Here is a 27,759-nt window from a genome sequence, read left to right as displayed (position 1 = left end):
AAGGCAGATAACAAATATCTTTGTCTTTGTTTCGTGATTTTCGTACGATCGAATTTGATCTTCACCGTTTATCTTTCCTCAAATTTTGAATTGTGTGCTAAAAGAATAATGTTTAGCAAATCCAGATGTAGTGATGATGTTTAGACGTTTTTGGGTACTATTTTTAATCATTTTTCTTCCATTTTGATTGATAACTTTAGGCCTTATATATTGATGAAGCATCTCATTCAGCTAAATTACAGCTTAGATGGCAGTGGAAAACCATGTGTGGGAAAGAGAAATTCGACAATAAAGTATGTCTCCTCCATCTTCTTCGTATTCATTAAGCCCAATTGACACTTTTCACCAAAGGTCAAAGTCCAATGCTGATTGGTCAAACCAGAACCACTTATACTATTGACCAAGAAATCCAAAGTTCCCATTTCGACAAACTGAATTCAAATACTATTGGCTGCATTTGAACCTATTATGTAGAATATAATTGATGCTACTACTTCCAACACTCTACTATGTATCCTTTTATCCACACAATCCAAGTAGAAGTGGTCTCTGTAGCGTCTCTTTCGTTACCCACACACACACACAAGTGGAGGATAAGAATACTACATATCGAGCTGTCTTGGCTGCTGCAAGTCTTTGTGTGGAATACTAAATGTTCATTTCCTCGTTTATAGTTGCTAGAAGTAATTATATAAGTTCGACCACAGAGCAATCGATCGTCATGATAACACAGGCTTTCTGAAAGCAAGAGATAAGAATTCATGAACACCATACGATCAATCTCCACCAACCATTTTGGTGCAAGCACGCATCATAATCTCTTTCTATTTCCGAAGAAATATGGGCACATTAGTTTCACTTGACACGTAGATGAGACAGGCATAAGGTTCGAGAGTGGTTGAGCTATAAAGGAAAGAGAGGAGTTGATAGGCACTCTCTGTGTGCCCTCTTCTAATTCAAGTGGTTTTGTTGTGAGAGAATGGGGAGGAAGCCATGCTGTGAGAAGGTGGGGTTGAAGAAGGGGCTTTGGACAGCTGAGGAGGATAGGAAGCTCGTCAACTTCATGCTCAACCATGGGAAATGCTGCTGGAGAGCTGTGCCCGAGCTTGCAGGTTTGCTTCTCTTGTGATCAGGAGAGTATGATTTCTGGGAGGGAGTTCTGAGGGGAACAGGAGTGCTTGGGCTGAGCAAATGATCTGGTGTTGTTGATACAGGACTGCTGAGGTGTGGAAAGAGTTGCAGGCTAAGGTGGACAAACTATCTCAGGCCTGACCTGAGGAGGGGATTGCTATCGGACGCCGAGGAGAAGCTAGTCATCGACCTCCACTCTCAGCTCGGCAACAGGTTCTTTGCCCCCTCTCTCTCTCTCTCTCTCTCTCTCTCTCTCTCTCTCTCTCATGTGTAATGATATGTTATTATGTTTGTGTTGTTGGGCTCCCCACTTTAGCTGAAGCAAAAAGCCTTTCTATTTCCCTTTACTTCTTCTGGTAGATGGTCGAAGATTGCATCTCATCTCCCCGGTAGAACAGATAATGAAATTAAGAACCTGTGGAACACCCACATAAAGAAAAAGTTGAGGAAGATAGGCACCGATCCCCTGACTCACACGCCCATCATCCCTTCAGCCAACGAGCAGACCCACCAGCAGCCGAAGCAGCAACGGCGACACGTGGATGCTTGGTCTAATGGAGATCAGAAAGCCGAGGAGGCCACCTCAAAGTATTGTTGTGAGGTAGATGAAGCACCGGAAGCAGAAGAGAAGAGCGCAGTGGGCACGTCCGATCGTGCACCTGATATTGCTGATGCATCCCTTAGCAGCTGCCCCGAATTCTGCACTGATGAGGTGCCAATAATACAACCGCATGAGATACTGATCCCCTGTGGTTCTTCTTCTTCGTCTTCATCCTCATCATCATCATGCTCCTCCACCGGTTCATCGGCAAAAGCTGGGCCGATCGAACCTCCTTCATTCATGGAGTTGCCAGAATCCACGTATCTCTGGGGTGTGGATGACTTAACTGTATGGTCTTCCATTCATGGAGAGGAGCTATGGAAACATGACGTCTTCTGACTCTCTTTTCTGATGGTTTTGTGATTTGGCGAACAATGAAAATCCATTTTGCTGAAAAAATGATTGCAAAAAGATTCCAATGTTTTAGTCTTCTTAAGTTAAATGTGCAGAAAACACATTCAACTACTTGATTCGATGTACGTTCTCTATCATGAACTTAAATACAACCACAAAATGAAATAAATAGCTAGACACCAATATCCCTCAAAATGACAAGTTAATAGGTGAGTGAGTAACAATAAGGCTGCGGTCAATCAATCTACATGTACGTCATTTGGTCATGCTGAGAGAAAATGATGTGTGTATATATATATATATATATATATATATATATATATATATAGAGAGAGAGAGAGAGAGAGAGAGAGAGAGAGAGAGAGAGAGAGAGAGAGAGAGAGTTTGACTTCAATCCATGTTAATTGTTGTATTTAGTTGTACAATCCCATTATTTTATTATTATTGCTATAATATTCTTCTATCCATGTTGCGTTTTGACCATGTATGGATAGAAACATTTTAGATCCGGTGCCGATATTTTGATGTCTCGACGTTGAACTCCGAGATTAGTTTCTGCATGACTCTGATTACAATGAGGACAAATAGGTGCTGCATGGTCAAAGTGCTTCCATCATCAATTCAATACATGTATATATAAAACTCCAACCGCTGTATATATCCCACTGCAAGTCACCTCATTAAACATGTTCTTGGTTTGGACGACGATCCAAAGTTGCTAAAGTCTATAAAGCTGCACCACTATCAGAACAGGTTAAACTTGAAATTTATGGCACAAGGCACCTAGTTTTTGACTGTTTCTCGCTGGTCAATGCTAATGGTTCCAACTTTATGAATCTTTGAGTCGTGGTGGGGATGTTGTCATTCACGACCACAGTGGCTCTCTCTCTCTCTCTCTCTCTTTGACGTGGACTTGTAGTTAATGTCAAAGTCAACAAAAGTCTTGGTTGAAAATTGAGGTTGTGGCAACTAATGCATGCTGAGAATAAACATGACATCAGGCTTGCATCATTACTGTAATAATAATAATAATAATCATCATCATCATCATATTGATCATATTATACGAAGACTCTATAATTAAATGCCTTGTTATTCATCCCCATGACTCAAAACTCTTTATTCATGAAAAAACCCCTGTAGTAATAATAATAATATTATTATTATTAATTGTCAACCACTATATAAATTTCTTGTTGCCACAAATAGAATTAATTGATTAAATTGCATATCTATACCTTTTAATTCAATTATTTTTGTACTTACCTCTATTATTTTAATGGTACCATATATATAACTTGAATATATATGTGTATATCCTTGTAGTCAATATTTTTGTAAGTTTATTATCATTTGACTGAAAATTATTTAACACATTAGTAACCTTGAGAATGTGCGTGTGTGTTAGAAGAAGGAAGATACATGAAGAATGAGCAGATATATTGATACCTAAATGCTCATAATACTTTGATGGCTATTATATGAAATAACTTTCATTATTTATGTGCACAAATATGAGAGGTTGGAACTAATAGTCCAAATCCATTTGAATTATATGTATATTCTGACAATCTTCTCTTAAGTAATAGGTCCAAAAGCCTACCAAACTTTCTTGCTATCACAATCTCTCACTTGAAGCATATTAGAACTATTAAGTAACCCTAGAGTTAGGGTGTCATGAAACACATAATTCACTTGTTTGAATTCACATGTGGAGAGTTAATTGCTTATTTTGGACTGACTTGGAATATGGGTTCATTTTGTGCTCCCAATCATATCATAAACAAGGACCATATTGGACTGTGATACATATTTGTCAAGTTGAGTGTGTGTTACACTGCAATGTGTTACTTTTGTGAGTTGAAACAGAAGTCAATTCCAAATTGTTTCTTCTTTTGCATGTGATAACTGGAATCTGATTTTTTTTTTATTGAGGATATTTAATATGATGTGTTAGAGTTTTTTTTATTTCTTTTTAATCACTCATCTATATATATAATAAACTAATCATGTTAAGCTAATTAAGACTTTATATTTTTAAAGAGAGGAGTGGGGCTTTTTCTTTTCTTTTTTTTTTTGCTTTAACCTACTCTTTTTTTTTTTTACTTCATATGCTTAGTTAATATATTTTGCTTTTGGTAAGAAAAAAAGGTTTAGCAAAAAGAAAGAGAAGTTTGGTGGAATCTTTAGGTTCCACACAAAATCTACAAAGACTTCATGCATGGTTTCTTACTTTTGCAAGAGCCTGGTATCTTAGATCATAAATTAGAAAAAGAAAAACACTTTGACTCTAGATTTCAAAAAACTAATATTAATCCTAATTCTGTCATTTATCTTATAGCTATATGATGTGACTCAGTTTCCTTGTAGTTGTAATGGTCTGAAATGGGAGATGTTGTTATATGCTCATCTTTTCATAGGTGGGGTCCAATTACTCATTGTTTGATAATACATGCATGTGGTGACATGACATCAGTGAATTGATGTGATAGATGCTTGGGAAAGGAAATATGAAGTCCAAAATTTGAGAAGCTGAATCTCATATGAAAGCATTACACCATGTGAGCCACTCCTCCTTTTTTATCAAATCTTTTTATAACAAATAATGATTAAGAATATTTTGATCTTTTCTAAGATTTAAACAGTCTAATTGGTGAATTCTGATTCTGATTTTTCCTGTAACTATGTTCCAGAGACAAGGCAAAGATTGAAGACACATATGGAATGCTATAGTTGTTGATGTAGATTACCTATGACTCCCAATACCGACTTGCTTGGAGTTGCCTCATGAAAGAGAGCATAGTTTGTGGCCTCAGCTTTCGGATGATGATGGACATGAGAGAGATGTAGTGGTGCATTCTGAAATGTGAGGAGGAGCTGCTGCAAAGAAACTTCACTTTCAGTATTTTTCTGCGTATAAGAATCCATGAATTCAATCTCCCAATTGGGTGAAGATGAAGAGCACTGATTAATGACCCCACATGAGCTTCACCAACCTGCTGACCAAACCCAAATAGAAAGGTAATTTGCAGGCAACCTAATCTTTACTCTTATGTAAGCCAACAAGAATCAACCCTCAGTCCTTATTTTTAGATCAATTTCTCTTCATTGGAAATGCATGCAAAACATATCCTACATGTTCTGTTTGAGAGACTGGCAAGGAAAATTCGATGAATCATGCATGCTTCCCTGATATTAAATATAGTCTCTGACAAATTTGGAAGTATTGCTTTTATACCAAAATCAAAGTGTTTGTTTTTGCCTCTAAGAAAATAACATGCACAAAAGAAAAAGAATGAAAAAAAAAATTCAGCACAGAAGATACAATATAAGTTCTCCCTGTTAGATGATGCCATTTGCTTTCTTAGATGCAGATATTGAAAGGAATAAACAAGATAGAATGGACAACCATAGCCGAATTCCTTGCCTTCCTGTTCAATCAGTATGCATTATAAGAAGGATATTATGATCTGTAACATGACTCTGAAAAATATAAGGCTTGCTTAATTGATGTGCTGAAATTTCAAGCTTGAGTGAATTGTGTTTCTCAAGGAATCATCAGAAACTATTGTTAGTTTTCAGCAATCTTCTAAAAACTAACAAAATCTATCACCTGATATTGACATCATTTTTATTTTTCTCTAAGATAGAGAAATGATAACATTTAGAAGACAAATGATAAGAGATCTCTGGACAAGTCCTATTACATTTCAACAGAACTCTCTAATATGACAGTCCCCTATAATAACTTCTCTTGTCCAACATTATATGACATGCTCCACTGACCAAATAGTTGAATTGCACATTGCATGACTCTTCCGATAAACGTCACTTACTGCTTAGGGACTCCCCACTATCCATGCTGCCCTTCGGATGTGCCACAAACCAAGAGTCCTCTCGATTGCTTGAAAGATTGAGATCAGCTGATGAAGATATGCTTGACACATTGCAACTCTCAAATCCACTACCATTCTCTGGGCTTATCTTTGAACAAGAATAGGGCATGACACTGGTCATCCTGAAATGGAGCAAGCAAGTCAAGCAACGGACCCCTCTCTTGGGTGGATGGGAGAAATACCCAGATAAACAAGAAAATAAATATGTCATGGTCTTCATTTAGCTCCGAGTGTTATGTTTGGAATATAATTTCATAAAAAAAAACCTAGGAAATGGTCCTTGCTTGCATCTCAAAAGAAATAACATAAATATGTCATGGTCTTCATTTAGCACAAAGTATCATGCTTGAAATGAAATAAATTCACGAAAGAAACTAGGGATGGTCCTTAGTGTTATAGGTCATGCATTGGATCAAATCAGGTACAAAATCAAACAGATAATCCAATGGACATAGCTCATTAAGTAGCCAACTATTCTAAGAAATGAAATCAAATGAACGTGACAGACCCACCTCTCCTTGCGCTTTTCGAGGAATCGTGCCAGTGATGCCTTCCGAGCTTGAGGTACAGCTGCAGACATAGATGGCTATCTATTTAGTTGAACATGCTAAAACTGAAAAAACAAATTCCTATAGTGAGTAGGAAAAACAAATAGAACAATTGAGGTTTGTTTGATGTGCATGTGAAATACAAGGGTCTTCTCTAACCATAGATACTGACTGATGGATGTATTTCATGTATACAATACAATTGTTCACCTCAATACTTGGTGCACCTCAATATTCTGAAGAAACATAGCTTGCATGGAACCATGGAGAACATTACCTTTAGGAGTGCTAGTTTCCATGGTTTCTGAGCCTAAAGCAGCAGACAAAGTTTTGGTGACATTTTTCCGGTTTGTTGGGACCAGTGGATTACTAGCTTTAGGCCCTGTTGTATCATCATTGGTGCTTGAACCATTCCCTGAGCTACCCACTGTGTGAGATGCAATTGAAATCGGGCTTGAGAGACCCGAATGGGTTGATGTCATGCAAAATGGTTTAGGGATGGAGGTCTGCTTTAAACTTAAATCATTGGGTCCTGCCATTTTGATTGGCACTGTGGCTGTGGCTGGTACTTCAGGTCTAGGATTCATTGCATTAGATTCTTTACCCGCCAACAACATAATTGCTTGAGCCTGAAAAGAATTGCTAAATTAACGAAACAGTTTCACAACTGTGGTATCTTTCATATCATCCAACTAATGCCAACACCATGAGATATAAAATGAATACCTTATCCAATGGAACATCATTATACACGTTCACACAACCCGCATAAAAAATAGTTAGCTGAGCAGTCATATAAGTGGGTTGGGGCGCATTCCTAAAGAAAAAAATCAACCATATCATATTGTCAAAAGATAAAAAAAGCCAGTGTTTCATAATAGGAATCGAAGACTTATTTTGGAAGCATATACCCAATTAATTTTACCTTGAAGCAAAGGCTCCAACAAGAGGTCCACCAACAGGGGTGTTAACTGCAGCTCCACGTCTAAAAGTTTGCTGCTCAGTGTTGGTGACTGTTATATTAGGACCACCATGGGCATGCTGAACCTTGAAGAAAGGACTGCTGTGATGTGAGGCCAATGGAAATGTTTTAGCCTCATTTAATTGGTGATGCATAGCATCAAAGGAGTCAGTGTTCTGAGCTTGATATGCCTGCATGGGATATTGGCTGAAGCCTTGCCTATCAACACTCGAGCATTTCTACAAGATCGTGTGACACATGAACATGTCATTTCGGTAAGCAAAATGAAAGCTTCATTCATGATGTTTAGATTATCATGACAGACATGTATACCTGAGCTGCTAATGCATGGGGGGTTTTCTGATTGGCCTTAAAGGCATCCAAGGCTGATATGCACTGAAATCTAAATGATGAGTTCTTGTCGAAGACATGGTTTCTTGGTTGCTCCTCTTGGGAGGACTTGTAGAACATGAATTGATGCATGGCAGAGACCTTATTCGAGAAAGGCCACTTTACCGCCGAACCTCCTAAAAGATCTGAGAGTTACAAGGAAAATATAAACAAATTCAGAAGAGAAATTTGAAATAAATCAAAAGCACCAACAATTAATCTGACTATTGATTCTTATCACAAGCTGTCAATTATCCACTCAGACCTATGAAAAAAAAAAAAAAAAACCACCAGTTACAATATGATGCATTAGAACACCAAGTGCTCTGTTTTCCTTCCGCAATGGTTCTTCACATTAGGTTAGAATATAAAACACACACTCTCAAGTAGAACTTGAGCCATAGTATAATTAAAGCCACAAGATCTTAGTTTAAAGCTTCTTGCAAGAACGCCATCTAAATCTTTACACGTTGAGCTTCAGACCTTTTCGACAATTGACTAATAGCAAAAGGACATCAAAGCAAGACACCCTCATAAACCGGGCAATCCAATCTTCAGAAAATGAAAACAAACTAAATTCATCAAAAGAGTAAATAACTCAGCAAATTAGGTATCAGAACTAAAGAATTTCTGCTACAAGAGCGACAGAGGCGATCCAAGTCCCGGCCTTCGATAACCAGAAGTATTACCGTACCACATGCCCAATCCATTTATCAACGTTTACGCAAGATCACAGGACATCAAAAGCGCAAACAAAGAACACAAAGCCTAATCTCCGATCATTTTAGAAGACGATCATCCAAGATCGCATCTTTAGCCTCGAAAAGGAGAAAAAAGAGGGACACTCTTCGACAGAAAATGGAAGAGAAGATGAGAAACAAGGCACGGCTCAATGGACCCAACAGAAAAGCTTGAAGAAGGATGTAATACCCGGCTCCTCGCTGGTTTCCCTCCCGTAGATTCCCAAGAAATCCCTCTCCATCACTCGATCCGATCAAGGCAGAAATCCTACTGAAACAAAGCTTCCTTCCTTCCCCTCTTCGTCCCTCGTTGGAGAATTAATGAAGAGGACTGCATCAGAGGAAACCGGCTCGCTTCCGGTCGTTGATATAGGGATGGGAGGAGGGAAAGGGGGGACCTCGAGCGGCCAGATAGCGGGCGCTACCGGCTGGCGCCGGTTTCGGCCCACGTGCGCGCGCCCACCATTACATCGGTGCTGACCTCGCCGCGCCGTGGGGTGGTCCCCGTTGTTGGTCACGTGCTGTCGTTCGATTCAGCCAGCCAGCGAGCAGCGCGTGGGCCGTCGTTCACACGCATGCATTTAACGGTCACAAAAATGTATGGATCCCAAACAATAGCATAATTGTAACACCGTTACAACACGAACTTGTTGTCGAGTCTTCTTATGGTTCGTTGACACCTTTAATATATTACCGAAAAAGGATATTAATAATTAAGTTGTACAAGAAAAAAAATTACGATTCAGAGCTGCTTTTTCTTTTTTTTTTCCTAACATTTTAAGAAAATTTTTTATTAAAAAGAAAAAAATAATCCATACAAACTGAAAATTCCAAAAAAAAAATCTTGAACTATGTTTGTCGCACGTGAAAATTAGTGCCATTTGGTTAAAAAAAAATTAATTTTTCACTCTTCTTTGATTATTCTAATATTCTAATATTTTGTATAATTTTCATTTCAAATATAATTTGTTAATTAAACTTTTAATTAAATAAATTTTTTTCAAACTTATCTTAAATTATTACGATGAAGTCATCATGAATAATATGAGAAATTTCCGTTACTTATAATTTTTTTAATTTAATAACTTGTTTTATAGTATTTTACTTAAGTCCTGCAGAAAATGAAAATCTTCACTCTCCTTTGCCTAAGGTGAAAAATCTCTCTTATTAAACTTTTGTAATTATTTTAATTTTTTTGGACTTAAGTAACGGAAAAGAGACTAATGCTAAAAGAATAAATTAATAATAAAGCATTAACTCATATATATATATATATATATATATATATATATAGTGCCCGACTGAAGGCACAACTCGTGAACGTAGTAAAGTGGACGACACGGCAGACACCCACGAAGCAATTGGGGTGGGGTAGCGTGCCGTGCCTTTCGATTTGTGCCTTGAGTTGGAGATCGTGTTTGGTATAAATTTTTTTTGGTTATCTATTACAAAAAAAATTTCAGATTTGATGATCATAAAATAATTCGTTGATGCTACCTAGATTTTGTGAGATTAATGAAAATTATTCAACGTACTTGGGATGCAAAAAAAAATTATTTTGATTGGTTGATAGACAATACGGGGGAAGGCTAAAAGGGATAAAAAGAAAGAAAGAAAGAAAGAAAGAGATGGGAGAAGAGAAACGGTGGCTCTTCCACCACCTCGGTCGGGCCAATGCTCGTCGTCGGCAAGTGCTCCGCTTTGAGCAGGACAAAGAAAGGTGCAGCATGCCTCCATTGGCATATCTTGAGCCGCTGCTGTTGACTGAAGGAATTATTGGCCGGAATGATATGTATTGTATTATATTATACTCACACAGGCGTGCCAAAAGCCAAGCTTATCCACCCACACGCATTCATGTGCCCTCGTGACTCGAACAACTTGGCTTCCATCATCAATCATATTGCCAATGACACTGCCGCTGCTGTGAGCAGTGTCCAAACACCGAGGCCACGCAATCCCGTACCTCTCACTCTCTCTCTCTCTCTCTCTCTCTCTCTCTCGTGAAGGGTCAAATGATACACGAGTTACGTGATCGTCGAGATGCTTCGTCTCAGCTGGTATTTAGTTCGTCCGTAGATGAGTATCTGTAACTTCTGTTCTTCGATATTTCACTTGGGCTAAGCGTTGGGATTGCCAGCAATAGTGGTAACTTCAACTTGTTGTCTAACAAATCTAAATTGCAAGTTCAATTACTAGTAAATGTGCTGACAAATGAGAAGGAACTACTTTGCCTCGGATATGAGACAGAGAGCTGTCCATCCCTCACCTCCATCGCTCGTCGCCATATTCACGCAATGTTTGTTATCCATGTCCAATCTCCTTTTGGGTGTGTGGTGAACAAAGAATTGTTTGGAGCACATGTTCCTGTCGACTTGTGCACCGCTCGCTTGCATGTTCTTATTCCGCCCTCAACTCGCATTTTGGTACATCAGTGCGGAGGAATGTCTGTGGTTACAAATTTTCTAGTGATAATAAGTATTTCATCATATGAGGATTGATAGGAGGAAAACTAAATAGTTCAAACTAATATGTTACCAATGTAAGCTTGTAATCAGGTTTTTATCAAGGTAAAGAAACCAGACATGTCCATGGTTAATGAAGTTTTTGATCATCCGACGCATCTGCATAAGTTGCGGAGTCAACCTAATTCGGGCTTGATTCGATCACAAGGTTGGTGTCCAGATGACAGAGAGATTCAGATGAACATAATGCAAAATTATGTTACAGATGTGCTGGTAAGAATCACTCAACCAATGTGGCAAAGCATATCATATAAGCAAGAATCACTTGACCGATGTGTTAAGCATATCATATCAACATTTGCATTCACATGTGAATGAGTGTCCAGTAACTATGAATTTTTACTTTCGTTCAATAGTCCACATGTCACAGAACATTGAGATAAATTACATCACGGATATGTCCGACAAGAACCACTCAGCCAATGTGTCAGGATTCACATAACATATCATATCGACCAACGATTCACATATCATATCCGCGTGAAGCATATCGATATTCAGTGACAAACCAATTTTTGACGTTCGTTACATAATTTGTAACACCCATCAACTCATATCAATATTGAGTTCAAAATTTTCTTCATGAAATCAACAAGAACATTCTTACACTTTATACATCATCGGTATATTCGTCTGATCACACAGCAACCAATTGATTTTTTATTTTCTTTATCACCAATACATCCTTTCACCCGATGAGAACAAATAGAAACAACGTAGTGAGGAGAGAAATCGCTCAGTTCTTACGGTATCCAAAACAGCACATATTGAAAAGAATAGGAGTTTGACTGATCGAGTCAGCCAGCCACTTCATCGTTAGGACAAAGCTGCTGTACTATTTAGTGGTTCACTGGCTTCGAGGAGTTCATTGGTTAGGCCTGTGAAGACCATGGAATCTGTCTCTGTTGGCTTGAACTTGACAAGTGCTGAAGGGACCAAATCTTCCTCCTCCAGTGTTGTTGCCCTGGCTCCTGGTTTTGGGAAAGGAACCACTCGTAGCTTAGGTACTGCCGGCTGTAGGAGCTCAAACTCTAAACTGGGGTCCTTTAGAGCAGAGCTGACAAACTACAGAATACCATAAGAGTTAGAATACACACCTAAAAGCCCAACCAATATGATGATAATATTTAACATGAATAAAAATATATGAGCATTGCCGAACAGGGAAAAATAAGTCAAAATCTTTTACCCAATCATTTCTTTATTACATTGGTCTCAACAAACAAAATGGGAGGCATGGAAGTCTTCCAAAATTTGTACTTTAAGAATTCACATTTGATAGGCCCTTTCACATTAAGCTGCTAAACGAAGACTGAATCACCACATTCAGTTGCTTAACTAAATCACCAAAGTTATAACAATCTATTTTGTAATAGGTCAATTTACAGGATAAAAGAGCTTAAACATGAATAGCACAGGTGATCTAGACATTGACCATAAAATTGCCTGAATGATCTTCTAAAATCCAACGAAAGAAATTTTTTCTATATTCCAATAATACAAGAAATAAAAACCAGTATATACAAGCTAGCATTGAAGAATCGGAGGGAACAATTTTACTGCACAGCCATATATTCCTGACTTTGGTAGATAGAAAGAAGATAAACGATCTGGTATGTAGTAAAGCATTCATAATGTCAACAGTTAAATTAGCCACAAGATTAATGCAACCAATGATCCCTAAACTAAACCAAAATGGCACTTAAACCCTATGCTTAGCATTTTTCACAACAGCCCCTCAATTTTAGAACATTAGGACCATCTATCTCTGGCCGATTAGGGTGGTCCACTTGGCACAAACAGCCATTTCCAAGCTTTTTTCTGACAAGTTGGCTGCTAGCATGGCCATATTTTTCACATCAGTTGTCATCCCTAAATTCAGGTTTCGAGTTGACAAGAAAGAAGAAGAGGACGAACAAGCAGGGGAATGGAAGAGGAAGACAAAAAAGAGTGGTAGGAGGGAAGAAGGTGGTGGCGGAGGCAAAGAGGACAAGACTGAGGTGGTGGACGTAGAGGACGAGGAAGAATGGATGTGTTTTCATGCCCTATAAGACAGCCTTTTAAAGTATGCAACACTGCCACGGGTAGTCCTAACAAAGATGGCTTCAGTAGCAGTCTAATCTGCAGTTTAAAGTTAGGCATGAAACCAATGGCAACTTACAGATAAATTTTGGGAAATTCATACCTCATTGTAGTGACACCTGAGTTATCTCTAGCCCTTACAAGTAGCAGTCTAATGACTCTAATCTGAATTTCACTTGTTAAAACTTCAAGATATAGCCCTTCTAAAAACAACTGACTCCAATGCTGTGCTTGTACAACACCGCTAAAACCAATCATTTCTCTAAGACCAGTGCTGTGAAAAAACTTGGTTAACATGAAGAGTATCATTATAGTCACAAAAGAAAAAATAAATTATGAAATGGTGCTCAGACAAACTAGGACCAAAGTGCAATTTGATATGTAACCATCACAAATACTCGATTACTATATCTCGTCTTTCTATCAACCAAGAATGTTTACATCTTCTACAGTTTGCAAAAGAAATAATAATACTCTCGTACCAATACTAGCAAGGGGAATGAAAAACTTAATAAAAATAAAGTTTTAGGAATTAACCTCGTAAAGTGCTGTAGTAGGCTCCCAAGGAAGAAATACACCTTGAAGAAGCACTCCATCTGGAAACTGAACTCTAACAACTGCCCTTTTATACTTACGCTTAGCAGCCATGGCCTGCTTCTCCCGATATGATTTGGGAATTAATAGCTGAGAATCTGCCAACCTTTTCTTCCTTAGATCAGCTTCTCTCTTTAGCTCAGTGGAAGATAGATTATAGAAAGAATCTGGAAGGTCAATCCTTGCTGCTTCACTTTCAGGAACAGGAAAGAAAACTTTAACCTGTAAAATTAATTTGGTATGTGACCATTAAAGTAGACAATCAGAAGCATTCACTTGGCAGTATGCATCTTAACATCGCACAAAAGCCCACCCTCTTCTGTAAAATCTAGCTTATTTCTATATTAAAACAAAGAAAAAGCTTTAACCTGTAAAGAAAACTTTCAGGAACAGGAAAGAAAACTTTAGCCTGTAAAATTAATTTGGTATTTGACCATTAAAGTAGACAATCAGAAGCTTTCACCTGACAGTATGCATCTTAACATGACACAAAAGCCCACCCTTTTCAGTAAAATCTAGCTTATTTCTATATTAAAATAAAGTAAAGCAACAGAATAGCTAAATTTAAAGTAAAAGTAGTTCAATCTCATGCCTAGGGCAATCAACAATATCACAAGATATACAATTGCTGTTCTTTTATTTTTTGGTCGAATCTGTGTCTAAATTTCCTTGTTTCCTGATGGAGGAAGCTTCATTTCTTTTTGGTCTTGTTCACTGCTATATTGCAGACTGCAATATTGACCAACAAAGTCTTAAGTATGTGACCTGTGATTATCGTTTTTTCTAAATCATGAAACGACCAACATACACTGAAAACATCCATTCTCATTTGCAAGTCGACCTCATGTCTTCTTCTCAGCTCTTTTGCTTCATAAAAGTGAATTTCCTCATTTTCTTTTCTTGATCGAGATATTAGTCTTTTTTTTTTGTACTTTACATATTTAGGTAGCAGCTTTGGTTTCTTTATGTCATATAGTAGTTTTCTATTTTCACTAACAGTCTGCACCATATTACGACCAGGCATCAGACTGGTATGACACCATGATATCAACAGGCACCGAATATCAATGGGAAAATATAATCGAAAAACTTGTACCGAGTGGAAAGAGTGAAATAGGTGACACAAAGGAAAAAGTACTCTTCCTCCTGCTCTTCTACGGTGTTGCTTAAGGCTTACTTATCGCACTGAATAGCTAAGACATTAGAAGATCAGGTGCCGCAGAGAAGGAAGCCTTTCTTCTTTCTCTCTTAGGAATAAATGGATAAATAGAGGAAAGGTAAGCCAGTCAAGCGACAAGGATAGGTAAGTAACATAGAGAAGATGAGAAGATTGGGCAGCAAAGGTAAGGAATTGCCAAGTGTCCAGTCAAAAAAAGGAGGAATGAGGATGAAGAGAGGCAGCAATTCGAAGGCGACACAAGCTATGAGCTAAGAGATATAACGAAGCATATGTAGCAGATGACAGATAGAACGGGGAGAAAGAAACAAAAGAAGGCATAATATCAAGTACAAAAGAGGCTTACTTTTGTTTTCGGAAGTGAAATGAAAATTTCTTGACTTGCACATCTCCCTTCCGTGTTCTCATTTCAAAGCAAAGAAGAAGAAATCAAGAAAATTCCAGAGAGATTGTACAGAAATTATATGCTTGTTTGATACAGCTATCTATATTGTTATTCTTGCATTAACTACCAAATTTCAACCTTTGATACTGAATCAATGAACCAATAGAATTTAAACTAGTCAACTTCACTCCTATTATAGACCAGTGTTCAGGTCTCAGAGACAACCTCTATGAACATAGAGCTACGGTTGCATATATCGATCCTCTCTAGATGAATCAGTGGGAGCTCCTGGGTTTGCCCTAATATGATTTAAATGATAATTTTTTGCAGATCTAGATGGCTTCCTAACAAAAACCACTTCAACAGTTGCCTTATAAATAAAGAATTGGAACAATGCAACTAAGTACGCATTCTAAATTGCATAAACTAAATATTTCAAATTATTTCTAGATGCCAGTCATATCATGTCACAGGGAAGAGATTCTACAAGCACATACCTGCCTATCAATCTTCTTCGGCTCAATTGATCTCTGAGTTTTCACATCGGATACTACCACCGGAACAGAACCCTCTGACTTCCAACTCTCCAACAGTGTCGTTGCTTCTTTAATCACCGCAATCTGCTCCTCGGACGGGGCCTCCATAGTGGCCCAAACCTCGCCCTCCTCCTCCCCTAACCTAAACCCCACGGACTCCAGCAGCTCCACCCCTCCCCTGGCGCCCACGGCCTCCTTGATCTTCGGGTTCCCCATCCGTATCCGCCGGAACTTCTCGTTCTGGGGCTCCCTTGCCACGTTTCCCAGCAACTTCAGCACCACCTCCACCGCTCCCTGCGGGGGCCCCGAGGAGACGAACGCAGAGACCCGAGCGGCCACGTCGCTGCTGTCGGCCATCGCGGGATCGGGGGCGGCGGAGGCGTCGTGGGCGAGGCAGACGTCGAGGTGGGCGGAGACGTCGGCCTCGGTGGGGAAGGGGCGGGTGCATACGGGGCAGGCGAAGGGGGCGGGGACCGAGGGGCCGTTCTTGACCTGCCTACCGGAGGAGATGAGGGGATCGAAGGGGTCGAACTCGGCGGAGGAGGAAGAGGGAGACGGGGTGGGGCGGGAGGGAAGGGATCGGGGAGGCGGATTGGAAGGTCTTGGGTGAGACAAAGAGGAGGAGGAGGAGGAGGAGGAGGAGGGAGGAGTGCCGGAGCCTAAGACATGGCCTTGACCCTTGAACTTGGAGGAGGAGGTGGAGGAGAAGGGATTGTTCACCTTCTTCAGCAACCCCTTCATCTTGTCCTTCATGTCATCCATAACAACAATGGTAAGAATTATACTGGACTCGGAAATGTAGGATTGTGTTGCGATTTGTAGTAGAATTAGTTGGGAATAAGGGAAGGGAGGGAGAACGACGACGAAGAAGCATAAGGGGGGGTGTTGGGAGGAGACCGACGGGAGGAAGATCCTCGAGCATTATAAAAACGTCCCCACAGACGCATCCCAAAAGATCACTCTTCCCATTGGCTCTCATCATAAACGAGCCAGCCAAGCGGGTAAACAATTGAGCGTGAAATTTTGGGAACATCAAACATTATATAATAATAAAATATCCAACTAGGTGTGAAGGTAGATGCACGCCCCCATCGATCCCCACCTGCCGTTTCCGTGGGCCCCCCTCACTCACTCACGGACGCGTGGTGGGGCCCGACACGGTGTCGAACGTTTGGTTCGGAGTTTGAAGGCAATGGAGCCCGTTTTAGATTCGAAGTATCGATTCTAGATTTTCCAAAGAGAGACAAGACTTGCTCACTAAGATTGATCCTTGGTGACCAAGCTTTATAATTCGTACAGAAATGGATTGGAGATCGATCGGAACGAGTCTCGGTTTGTTAGATCATTTATTATAATATCAATATGTCAATCGTAGGTTTATTATTTTAAAAAAATAATATATGGCAAATAATGATAGGAAATTAATAGACACGCTAACACATTATTATAATAATATTTCTTTCCCTGTCATCCTTATAATGGAAAATCTTTTATATATATATATATATATATGGTAATTAAATAAATATTGAGAATATTTTAACATTTTTACGAATCAAATGGTCTAAATAGTAAATCTAATTAATTGGGAGTCTCGTTTTAAATATTTTCAATGCCTTCATTATATGCAAAGATAATATTTTAAGATATGTCAGTGTTTTAAATACTTATTTATCTTGGACAAATATATGGTATGAATGGGTGAGACCACACAATGAGTGAGTCAATCCCTCGCCTGCGAGGAGCAAACACTTGAATTAATCGAGGAAGGGTCAGCTCTGAGACTGGATTATGCGAGCATAGATTGATTGCCTCTGGGATTGGATTATGTTAGCAAGCAGGTCAAGCAACAGCTCAAGTTAGGCAAGATTATTATATCTTGTGGTACATCGAGTACGAGTTACGTATGACTCAAGATTGATGTGATGACCTATTATGGGATGTCTTCATCAGCCCACGGTGGTAGGGTTCAATTAGTAATCTCTTTATCATTTGTATACCAAATGTATAATTATACAAATTATATTTAAATCAATCCCAAAATTCAAAAACATTACTGTTTAATATGATTATTATATATACTATTATAATATATATATATATATATTAAAAAAATAAAAAAAAATAAATTCCTGTGGATAAATTACACTTGTATCTGCAAGTCACATCAAGTTTGGCACAAATCCTATAGCACTTTTTCTAGTCTTCCAAGTTCAGATCGTAGGGAAAATATTTGCACTCGCTTTACTTAGTTATTAATTATTTATTTTTTAGAAAAAAAAAATGTTCAGGATAGATGAAAGCGAGAAGCTTGGATAAGCACGGTTCTGCTGCTTATGGAAACAAATCCAAAGCTCTTAATCCCGTGGGAATCCCACCCTCTTGCCCATCCCATCTGCATCAGGAATTCCATGCAATGGAGAGTAAGTAGTAAAGAAAGCACTATCTGACAGCTTCGAGGGGACGAGGAAGCCGTAGGCAGCTTCGCATGTTCCCACCCACAATTCCTTTTCTTCTCTGACAAATCTACAAGATCTGGTGATTCTGTTGCTTCTACATTGACTTGGAGTAGTGAAGTGACTTGAAAATTTGGCAGCTTTGATGGTTGACTATGTGACAGCAAGAAACCTCGTTCTCTTCTGCAACAATCAATCACAAAAAGCCCATTAAACTAGTGGAAACGGTCTTAACTTCGCGAGAGAGGGTTGTCAGATTGAGTTGTATAGTTTTGGTCAGTAGCTTCCATGCACCACAACCATTTTGACCAAAATGCTACAACCATGAATGCAACAAAACAACTTGATTATGATGATACAAGACCTAACAAATCTGTGGAACATAGATCCAATTCACATGTTACTGTACTTGTAATTGTCTTTCATGATGCTACGTAGAATTAATTGCTTCTTTGTGATCTGAGTGATCAGGACTCAACCCATGAAAGCAGTTTCTCCCGCTAAGGCTAAGACTCCATAGGAAAGCATTGTGCATCGTGTTGTTTCTTTACAGACACGAACACTCCAACTAGCTTGATGACCTTCACAGCTGCAGCCATGGAGATACTGACAGTCTCATCCTTGTTACACCTATAACAGCATGTTCTTCATAGGATAAGCCTTTGGATCTTGCACTGTATACGGACGTACGCTTGTGCTTATTATGATTCGTTCGAGTCACCGAATTAACATCAGCAATGCAACCCCACCGAGCTAACTCACAGCCATGGTGGTTCACAGGGGTAATTGGGAAGCGGAGGAGGACTAAAGGGGTTCGGAAGGAGAAGAACGCGTACCTCCTTGCGTCCGGCGTCCACAGTTGACGTTGTTGGCTCCGGCGAGGGCGAGGGGCCACTGCCATCTTTTCCAGCACAAAGATGCATGATCTTCTGCGCGGCGTCGGTGGCGTCCTTGCTCTCCCGCATGAGCCTCTGCACCTGCGCCTTGGGCAGTCTCATCTTGAGGCGGACGGTTCCGTCCATGGCCTCCTCGGCCTCGACCGAGGGCGGCGCCGGGGTCGCGATGGCGAGGTCCGACATGGAGCGGCGGGCGAGCCGGAGGCTCTCCAGCCGCTCCTTGGCGCTCACGCGGAGCGCCCCGGACGAGGCCCTGCGGGGGGCGCGGCGGTCCGGCAGCCGGGGGAGCTCCACCATGAAGTAGAGCTTTCCCGGCTTGAGGGGCGCGTCCGGGTCCAGCGGCCGTGCCCGCAGCCCGAGGCGCTTCACCTCCTCGGCGTCGAGGAGGGTGTGGCCCGGATGGTCCCGCAGCGCCTGCGTGGCCTGCGCCGGTGGCTTCAGCTTCACCGTGGTGCCGTCCACCTTCATCACCTTAACCATCTTTTTCTTCCCACCCAAACTGTTGCCCATCTTTTCTCTCCTATGATGCACGCAATGGGGTTGCGGAAGTGAGCCAAGTGGAAACAGAGGAGGGGGAATAAAAAGGGTCGAGCAGGTGGTGGGCATTTACGAAGGTGGGTTCGGGTTGGGATGAGGCGTCAACTGAGGAGAGCAAAATGGAACCAAATTGCTATTCGAGAAACTGCGGTAGGGTGGTGTGAAGGGAATATAATTACCGGTCGGGCCGTGTTTTTACGGTCTGCGTTCTCACCCATCCAGATTTGCTCGCTTGAACAAAGTTGTACTTGCCGACGCCGTAACGACGGAAACAGAGCCATCACGGTCCGTTACTGACAACTGGTTTTGGAAGATGTCGCTGTGTTACAAAGCACGACATCACAACTATCTACTTGTTGATGGTCAGCGAGGGGAACACCAAACTCTTCCTCTTAGTTCTTGCCTTGGTTGGGACAACATCAATCATAGATTTAACCCTTGGAAGCTTGCATTGTTCCATGAAATAAGATCAAAATGAACAGGAATAACAACGACGGGGTGGCTTTTACTCAAACTCTTCCTCTTCTGATACTCAAAAACTATAATAATATCATTCTCAACCTACCCAAAATTAACTGTATCAGTTAGATAGCATGAGAAACTTTTAATTTTCTTAAGGTAGATTGAGAGATGGAATGTAATAATTAACACAATGGAAAGTCCTACCTGAAATTGACATACCCAGGTATGAAACCAGGTGATGCTTCCCTTCTTCTAGTTGCCGGGCATGCTGAGAGAAAACCTACTTCGAGCACGCCTGAATCCAATCATGTCAACCTTTTAGAAGTCAAAGATGCAGCCACCGCCCTCCTTAGAAATCAGCTCATCATCAGTCATTGCATGCTCGAATCTGATGATGGCTCAGGCACGCTTTTTGCTTCCAGTGTTCTGATCATGTTTACAGACATGAACAGTGCCCAAGATTGTGCACTCTTCCTCCCAAATCATGGTGGCAGCCATGAACTCATCCCACATCAGGAGCAGTAGCAGTAGATCTTTGAAGACAGAAAATGGAACAAGGATCTGCTTGTTGAGCATGAAATGCAGGCAGCAGAGTAACACTCTAGCAAGCATGCCAACTTGAAGTGTCTTTGACTAATTCCATTCCCAGGACACGGAGAAAACACAAATCTACAGATGTGTGGAAACAATAACAAAGCATTCCTCTAGCTTGAAATTAATCATGTCAAATGTGAATTAAGCATGGATGAACTGATAGAAACAATGTCAAAAGTTGTGGTCTTCATTTCTACCATTTTACTAATAGAAAACATACAAGCCTCATGCCTAACCTGAAAAGGAAGCTTTACTTGTCTTGGAGTCTTTTTCCTCCCAGAAACCTGAAGCAGTCTTCATGGTGAGGACAACTGCGCTTATAATTGGCCACATGATTGAAGACTAAATGCAAATCTTTGAAGTGCAGCAAAGTCTAAAGCTATCATGAAGTCTTTGAGCAGAATGACTCCTGTACACAAGCATATAGTAAAGCCGAGTTGGAATGGTTTGCTTGCCAGAACTGACCTAGTTGTTTTGGTTCAATTAGAACAATAACATGCTGCACAGGATACTAGATACGTTCGGTTCATCTTCCTCAACCTATTCCAATTTCTAGTGTGACCTAAATGTTCCAATGAAGTTTTTAGCATATTTTCGCTGTCGAAACTCTGAATCAACTAATACTAAGTTGAACAAATTTGTTTTTGTCGAACCCTATTTCCTAAAATAATTTCCATCAGTTCTAATTTATTTTACTACTGAGACTCTGACTACCCTCTTTGCTTTGTAGGCCCTAGTAGTGTCAAACTTGATACAACTACACAAGTCTTGAATTGGTGTGTCAAGGTAATTAGCTTGTCATAGTCTATAGGAGTTTGAAAAAGTAGTTTTAAGGAATAAACAGAAACTTTAGGATAATTATTTTGCTATAAGATAGGGCCAACCATTTTTTTACATGAGATGAGTACAGAATGCTTTGATATTATATATTATAGATTATATATCTGATGCTTGATAATTGATATGGTTTTTTTAACTTAATTTGAGCTTTATAAAATAGAGTTATCAACTTCAATAAATTCTTGAAAAGCATGTCTTGATGAGTGATTGATATTAATGTCATGACTAGGGAAGACTAAAAGCTCTTGCTTCATCTATTCAATCAATCTCAAGCAAGCGGCCTCTATAGTTTACAGGAGTAGTGTTGCCAGGAAATACATTGTGCTTTGCAATAGCTAAAGTCCATACCATCGTGATTAAAAATTAAAATAGAAATGGGAAAGGCTTAAAAATGGGGTAATTACACATTTTTCAATCAGATTTTGCATAAATGTATATTTCCAAGAGCTCTTGTGGATTCAGATATTGCCTTCAGCTTACCTACTAATTTCTCATGATTGTTTATACTTTATGGTTTCAGGTTTAGAACCTTTAAGACTCATAAAGGAATCAGTCAAGGTGATTTCTTGTCCTTTCATTTGTCCAATTTAGCTTTTAATTGTTATCTTACTTGTTCAATGATTACTGTACAAGAAGAAGATTACGCCTTTAGTTTGAGCTCTAGCAAGACTTATGGCATCCTTTACGCTTGCGATTTGTTATGGCATAATAGCCACATAAAACTTGGAAATTATTTTAAAGATAGTAAATTTTCATAAATTTGATGTTTTCTTCATTAATATAATTAATCCTAATCTTAAATTACCTGTTTGTGAAAGTCTTGGAATTAAAGCAGCATTATTTTGCCTTTTCTTTTTATATATTTCAAGTTACATAAAGTAACAATTTGCTCCAAGGTATAAAGTTTCAGCCAATAAATTATTGGCACTCTATCTCAACATCCGTTGTCTACTCCATCAACTCGCATTGGCTCAGTATCTTCATTGTGGGTCTTATACATGGAAAATTAAGAAATAATAGTGCTCTTTCTCTCTTAGAAAAAGAATTATGCGCCCAACACATGTAATGCCAATTGTCGTAAGAATCATGTATTTTGTCAAATGTCTAATAAAATTTAAACCACATAAAAATATTTTCCATCTATTTTATCAGGAAAGAAACAAGTCCAAATAACCATGCTGGCACATAAATTGTGAATGCAAAGTAAATAATACAAAAGACTGACAAAGATTTTTATAGTGCAGATTGTTCCATCTATACAGAGAGAATAACCAAAACAAAAGGAGGAGCAACCACACCAACTGTTTATTTTACACAATAAGTTGGAAAATAGCAAAAGGTACTTAACAATCCTTGCACACTTCTGCAAAGAATCAAATAACGAAAAAAAGTAGACAGACATGTAGTTGACATCAATGAGTTTCACTCACAAATAATGCAAGCTAGCCTTCAAGTATATATAAACCGAAATGAAGGTCAGCTATAGCATTTGCAACTTACAAAGATGCTCCAAGAGAGAAGTGGCCTTGCGCTTAGCTCGGTCCGTACCACTCTTTGCGAGCTCGGTCAGCGGTATAAGGGCACCTAATCTCCCAATGCATGCCAAATTCTCATTATCTTTCTTGCAAAGTGCAAGTAGTATAGCTGCTGCATTCTCCTTATTGCGAGGTTGGCCAGTCCTTAGCAGGTCAATCAGAAGTGGGATAGTGTTGGCCCTGGCTATTGCCATCTTTCCTTCTTGATGGCTCACAAGAACTGATAAAATGGTTAGTGCTTCATCTATCATGCCATTGCTCAATGGTTCCTGAAGCATCTTCAGCAAAGGTGACAGAATTCCAGCTCGAATAGCACGGGCTTTGTTTCCTTGATATATGCACAAGTTGAACAAGGCTGTCGCAGCATCTTTCTTTCCCCTGTGACTCCCACTATACAGTAACTCGATCAATGCATCAAAAGCTCCTGGTGCACTTCCAATTGTTATCTTATTGTCATCAATAAGTGATAAGCTAAAAATGGCAGCTGCTGCATTTTCTCTTGCTTCCATGCTTCCACCTCTGAGCACTTGAATGATTGGACCAATGGCACCAGCCAGTACTATTAATTCCTTGTTATGTTCATAAATAGAAAGGTTCAGTAGTGCTGTCACTGCATGTTCTTGGATTTTATGGTCATCAGCTGATAGCAGTTTCACAAGAACAGGAATTGCTCCGGCCTCTGCTATCAGAATCCGGTTGTCTGTGCTCCTTTTTGCCAGGGACCTTAGTTCAGCAGCAGCAGACCTCTGATCCTCCAAAGACCTACTTGAGATATTGCACACCAACACATCAATAGCAACTCTATCCGCTGTAAATTCATGAAAAGCTCCATCACTCTTCCTTATCCATCCACTCACTGTTTTGTGTGGCTGCTCAACCTTATGAAGTTCACACCACTGCATGATTAGACTTCTCAAAACATAGTTAGGGGTCAGTGTAAGATTTTGAAGTTTTTGCTGGGTCTTTGGACATGTTCTGTTGCCGCAATCTATCCATTTTTGTATATAAGCTCGCTCATAAGTCTGAAAGCATGCATAGAAAAAAATAAGCATTCAGAACCTATAAAATACTTGAGAATTTTCATAATTTGAAGACCTGGCTTATAATGTTCTTTTATACAGTTACCTGCCCTGTGGAAACTATAACAGGATCCTTCATTAGTTCCAGGGAAATTGGGCATCGGAAATCCTCAGGAATCTCCAAAGGGACAGGTCTCTTAAATACCTCCAGCATCTGCGAGGTTAAGTTAATTTGATTATCATCATTAACAACAGATATGAAGGAATCAGCTATCCTGGCCTTATTAAGTCCTGCTGTTATATCCGATGTTATATTATCCATATCATGGTTAGACTTTCCATTAACTTCTGCAACCAGCATAACTATGTCTTTGAAATCATGATCACCATCAACTGTGTCATCAATATGAAGTTCCGGAGAGCTGCTTGTCCTTTGCAGTTTGAGTTCTTTACCACATGTTTGTGACAGCATATCATATATCTCTGAAAATACTTTCAGATTTGTAGTTCCACTTTTCACAGTTGCTCTTCTTAGCTGAGCACGTATCAGCTCAACCTAATAACAAGCAAATAGCGTGGTAACTCAGAGAAAAAAGATGAAGTTACAGACTACACCTAGTTTATTCCCATCTTCTCCAAAAGAATCATAGACAATGCAGTGGAAATCTATTTTTCTCACACCTGTTCTTGGACTTCATCAGATATGCCAAAGTTTTCATATGGAATCTTCCCAAGAACCTTCTCTAGCTGCCATGTCACATACTGGAACTGGATATCAATGTTCTTTTCTACCAAATCCTACATGAAGTGCATAAAGATTGATCAGAGAAGAAACAGGATATAAATATCATACTGGAACACACATGCTTTAAGTCTCTCAAAAATTGCTGTCATGCACTACAAGGAAGAGACACCTATAATGAATAAATAATGATGAAGTCATTGAGTTATTGTTAAACATGCCTGCGAAACAAGATCATTCTAACATGCAATATCTTACAGCACATAAGAAGCAAATTTCAGACCTAATGATGTATAATGCGGAGAACTGTCATTATGAATTGATAGAAAAAGAATGTATGTACTAGTATGGCAGAATATATTGCATTCTGCAATAGTTTGTAGAAGGAAATGACACTATGTCTACATTTTGGACAATAAAGAGAGTAAAAAAGCGTAACATTGCACATCACATTACAAGCAAATAGTTCCAACGGAATATAGAAAAAAGGATTTTGTTCAACCACAGCTAGTAGGTTCTGTGAAGATGGAAGGAGTCGGTTACACAGCAGTTCACAACTAGGCACCTGATTTTTCTCATAATTTTGTGGGTGACATCAAACTATCATGATATGTATCAGTCAATTTTGTTAATTTTCTGTTGTAATGCTTGCCTAATTGCACGCAAACAACATTAATAAAGCCGATCTAGCAATAATGGATTGGAAGATGAGCAAAACTAGAATGATGACAACATGAACCATATAGATCCAATGATGTTGAGAGAAAACCAAACAAATAACTCTCCAGCTAAGCAAGCAAGAACGATGGGCATTCTTCGATTTCAGTTTTAGGAAGCTAGAATTCTCAGTGAGATTTGGGTAGGCTGTGGTTGCTCCTTAACGACTATGACCACATAGTAAACAGAGCATGATGCTAGTACTTAATATAGCAGAGTAATACATAGATGATTTGATCTACTAGATACACTTCAAAAAAAGAATCATTTACCGCAGAATCAAGAAATGGAAAAGAACAGAGACTCACAGAGGAGGCATTGTCCTGCCTCGGCCGGCGGCCAAGCAGAAGACACTTCTTGGCCGCTTCAAGCGCCATCAAGAGATCAGCCAAGCAAGACGTGACGTCCACCGGCGGGGAGGGGGAGGAGGAGGAGCAGGCCGCCTCCGAGGGAGGCAGCGACGGCGTAGCGTCGTCGGATCTGGCGGCGAAGTCCCAGATCTCCTCGAGGAAGTGGGAGAGGAGGGAGATCTTCCTGGAGAGGCGGAGGCAGCTGGCGCCGAGCGAGCTCGGAGCGGAGGCGGCGGCGAGGACGGGGCCCATAGCGGCGACTTCTTGGACAAGCGTAAGCATCGCCTCCGCCGTCGTCCGGATCTCCGGTGCGGCCATGGCGGCGGCAGAGGAAGAATAGGAGGAGGCGCGATCGCGCGTTCGCGGGAGGAGTGTGACAGAGGAGACGCCGATTCCAACGGCATCGCAATATAATTGAGGGAGGGATCAGTGGAGAGATTCGCGGGCGCAGAGACAGCGCGAAGACGAATAAAGAAAGCGACAAAAGAAGCGGCAACAGGAAAAGAAAAGAGCGGAGACATTTTCCGGGTACAGTTGGGAGGGAGGCCGAGGGATACACAGGCAAGACTTAACGACGGGTTGATACAGATAGGTACCACTGTCACATCTACCCGCCTCATGATTGGATGAGTCGATGAGTTGTGACGTTGTGATGGTATCCGGGATAGGGTTTAAACGATGGGTTGGAACGCGGGGTACGTGGTGGTGGGAAAGAAGGGCCAGTTGGGTACAGCTCTCGTCTTCGATGGGTGGAGTGCCTCAACTGGAACGTGGCGGAAGCTGGAGGAGTCGATGACAGCACAGCTGTAGCATAAACAAGTCGCATTGCAGGCCGTTTCCTCGGCGCGTTTGGACCCCCGCTTGTGTATTTGAATCGTCTCCACCACTGCTGCTTCACAAATCAATCGTTTGTTCCTGAGAAATGATAGAGACGCGCTTGTAAATGACACTACTATTCCAGCTCTCAACGGTCATGGACTTCTCCCATGACTTTAGCTTACATAGAATTAATAAATTCAAAAAAGAAGTCTTTTTCATTTTCTTTTTCTCAGCAGAGAGCATTTTCTTTTTATTTATTTACATAAAACGAGATTACTCTTACAACCATCCTGTCATCCCGCTGTCTCCACTTCTTGTCTAGGGTTATCATCGTGTCATCGTCTGCCATGGTCGAGTCCCCGAAGGGAAAGCGGGTGATGGTCTGTGAGGGCGACCTCGTCAGCATGTACGCTGTCTATTTCCTCATAGCTTCCACTTCCACCTTTCCTTTGTTGTCGCCCTAGATGATCTCACCAACGACTGTTATCGACTCCTTGAGGATCTCTCCCTATCGCATCCATTGTCGTGATTGCTCTAGTGTTGCCTTCCCTGTCTATGCCTTCATCGGGGGAGTCAAGGGAGGGCGATCACTGTGGGGGCTATCCATCAAGGTCGACAAATATGTACGATAGGGCAGAGGCGAGGCCTTAGCAACACCTCATTAGGGATGACCGAGGGTGATAGACGAGGATGAGAAAATAATCGATAGATGAGGGCAAGGGCTGTAAGGCAGAGACAATCACACGGATGTGGTGGCCGGCAGCGAGATGCGAAGGCGGCCACGATAGGAGGGCGACAATGAGGTCAACGATATTCTGGTATAAAAACTTGAGGTTTTTTTAAAGAAATTTATTCAATAATCCTATATTTGA

General features: G+C 40.3%; 5 protein-coding genes across 7 annotated transcripts; 1 reads left to right on the top strand and 4 right to left on the bottom strand.

The window, feature by feature from the left end:
- The first annotated feature begins 758 nt into the window (after nt 1-758).
- Nucleotides 759-2,119, top strand: LOC135594268 (transcription factor MYB20-like). The gene is made up of 3 exons (XM_065084669.1): nt 759-1,112; nt 1,215-1,344; nt 1,492-2,119. Exons 1-3 carry the CDS (start codon nt 980-982, stop codon nt 2,069-2,071), a joined length of 843 nt encoding a protein of 280 aa, XP_064940741.1. The 5' UTR covers nt 759-979; the 3' UTR covers nt 2,072-2,119.
- Nucleotides 2,120-5,700: 3,581 nt separating this feature from the next.
- Nucleotides 5,701-8,971, bottom strand: LOC135593163 (protein TIFY 6b-like). The gene is made up of 7 exons (XM_065083008.1): nt 8,812-8,971; nt 7,825-8,027; nt 7,456-7,730; nt 7,257-7,347; nt 6,808-7,159; nt 6,495-6,552; nt 5,701-6,104 (listed from the first exon to the last, which is right to left on the bottom strand). Exons 1-7 carry the CDS (start codon nt 8,861-8,863, stop codon nt 5,915-5,917), a joined length of 1,221 nt encoding a protein of 406 aa, XP_064939080.1. The 5' UTR covers nt 8,864-8,971; the 3' UTR covers nt 5,701-5,914.
- Nucleotides 8,972-11,708: 2,737 nt separating this feature from the next.
- On the bottom strand, nt 11,709-16,857 carry LOC103998018 (plant UBX domain-containing protein 2). The gene is made up of 3 exons (XM_009419382.3): nt 15,882-16,857; nt 13,766-14,044; nt 11,709-12,211 (listed from the first exon to the last, which is right to left on the bottom strand). Exons 1-3 carry the CDS (start codon nt 16,680-16,682, stop codon nt 11,963-11,965), a joined length of 1,329 nt encoding a protein of 442 aa, XP_009417657.3. The 5' UTR covers nt 16,683-16,857; the 3' UTR covers nt 11,709-11,962.
- Nucleotides 16,858-18,141: 1,284 nt separating this feature from the next.
- On the bottom strand, nt 18,142-19,866 carry LOC103998017 (uncharacterized protein At1g66480). 2 transcript variants are annotated; one of them, XM_009419381.3, is made up of 2 exons: nt 19,213-19,865; nt 18,142-18,559 (listed from the first exon to the last, which is right to left on the bottom strand). In XM_009419381.3, the coding sequence occupies exons 1-2, from the start codon at nt 19,780-19,782 to the stop codon at nt 18,530-18,532; spliced, it is 600 nt and encodes a 199-aa protein (XP_009417656.2). In that variant the 5' UTR covers nt 19,783-19,865; the 3' UTR covers nt 18,142-18,529. The 2 variants fall into 2 exon arrangements, with proteins under 2 accessions (XP_009417656.2, XP_018673900.2); XM_018818355.2 differs by lacking the exon at nt 18,142-18,559 and adding an exon at nt 18,626-19,006 and having other exon boundaries at nt 19,213-19,866.
- A 1,215-nt stretch (nt 19,867-21,081) lies between these two features.
- Nucleotides 21,082-26,530, bottom strand: LOC135593161 (U-box domain-containing protein 10-like). Of its 2 annotated transcripts, none has more exons than XM_065083006.1 (5): nt 26,027-26,530; nt 24,941-25,057; nt 24,366-24,815; nt 23,206-24,262; nt 21,082-21,149 (listed from the first exon to the last, which is right to left on the bottom strand). In XM_065083006.1, the coding sequence occupies exons 1-5, from the start codon at nt 26,384-26,386 to the stop codon at nt 21,097-21,099; spliced, it is 2,037 nt and encodes a 678-aa protein (XP_064939078.1). In that variant the 5' UTR covers nt 26,387-26,530; the 3' UTR covers nt 21,082-21,096. The 2 variants fall into 2 exon arrangements, with proteins under 2 accessions (XP_064939078.1, XP_064939079.1); XM_065083007.1 differs by lacking the exon at nt 21,082-21,149 and adding an exon at nt 21,257-21,274 and having other exon boundaries at nt 26,027-26,529.
- Between the last annotated feature and the right edge of the window lie 1,229 nt (nt 26,531-27,759).

Source organism: Musa acuminata, chromosome BXJ1-9 (genome assembly GCF_036884655.1).
Source record: "Musa acuminata AAA Group cultivar baxijiao chromosome BXJ1-9, Cavendish_Baxijiao_AAA, whole genome shotgun sequence".
In the NCBI taxonomy this organism is placed as follows: domain Eukaryota; kingdom Viridiplantae; phylum Streptophyta; class Magnoliopsida; order Zingiberales; family Musaceae; genus Musa; species Musa acuminata.
This window is presented reverse-complemented; position numbering and strand designations above follow the sequence as displayed.

What these genes read in the sequence shown, in the direction of transcription:
- LOC135594268 (XM_065084669.1), top strand. Translation starts at nt 980, where the DNA reads ATGGGGAGGAAGCCATGCTGTGAGAAGGTGGGGTTGAAGAAGGGGCTT. An exon ending in AGCTGTGCCCGAGCTTGCAG is followed by an intron (nt 1,113 to 1,214) that starts GTTTGCTTCTCT and finishes TTGTTGATACAG; the next exon opens with GACTGCTGAGGTGTGGAAAG. An exon ending in CACTCTCAGCTCGGCAACAG is followed by an intron (nt 1,345 to 1,491) that starts GTTCTTTGCCCC and finishes TTCTTCTGGTAG; the next exon opens with ATGGTCGAAGATTGCATCTC.
- LOC135593163 (XM_065083008.1), bottom strand. Translation starts at nt 8,863, where the DNA reads ATGGAGAGGGATTTCTTGGGAATCTACGGGAGGGAAACCAGCGAGGAG. An exon ending in GTTGGAGCCTTTGCTTCAAG is followed by an intron (nt 7,348 to 7,455) that starts GTAAAATTAATT and finishes TTTTTTCTTTAG; the next exon opens with GAATGCGCCCCAACCCACTT. An exon ending in ATGATGTTCCATTGGATAAG is followed by an intron (nt 7,160 to 7,256) that starts GTATTCATTTTA and finishes AATTCTTTTCAG; the next exon opens with GCTCAAGCAATTATGTTGTT.
- LOC103998018 (XM_009419382.3), bottom strand. Translation starts at nt 16,682, where the DNA reads ATGGATGACATGAAGGACAAGATGAAGGGGTTGCTGAAGAAGGTGAAC. An exon ending in CGAAGAAGATTGATAGGCAG is followed by an intron (nt 14,045 to 15,881) that starts GTATGTGCTTGT and finishes TTAATTTTACAG; the next exon opens with GTTAAAGTTTTCTTTCCTGT. An exon ending in CTACTACAGCACTTTACGAG is followed by an intron (nt 12,212 to 13,765) that starts GTTAATTCCTAA and finishes GGTATTCTGTAG; the next exon opens with TTTGTCAGCTCTGCTCTAAA.
- LOC103998017 (XM_009419381.3), bottom strand. Translation starts at nt 19,782, where the DNA reads ATGGGCAACAGTTTGGGTGGGAAGAAAAAGATGGTTAAGGTGATGAAG. An exon ending in TGGACGCCGGACGCAAGGAG is followed by an intron (nt 18,560 to 19,212) that starts GTACGCGTTCTT and finishes TGATTGTTGCAG; the next exon opens with AAGAGAACGAGGTTTCTTGC.
- LOC135593161 (XM_065083006.1), bottom strand. Translation starts at nt 26,386, where the DNA reads ATGGCCGCACCGGAGATCCGGACGACGGCGGAGGCGATGCTTACGCTT. An exon ending in CTGATGAAGTCCAAGAACAG is followed by an intron (nt 24,816 to 24,940) that starts GTGTGAGAAAAA and finishes GCTTGTTATTAG; the next exon opens with GTTGAGCTGATACGTGCTCA. An exon ending in TTCTCTCTTGGAGCATCTTT is followed by an intron (nt 21,150 to 23,205) that starts GTAAGTTGCAAA and finishes AGACTGCTTCAG; the next exon opens with GTTTCTGGGAGGAAAAAGAC.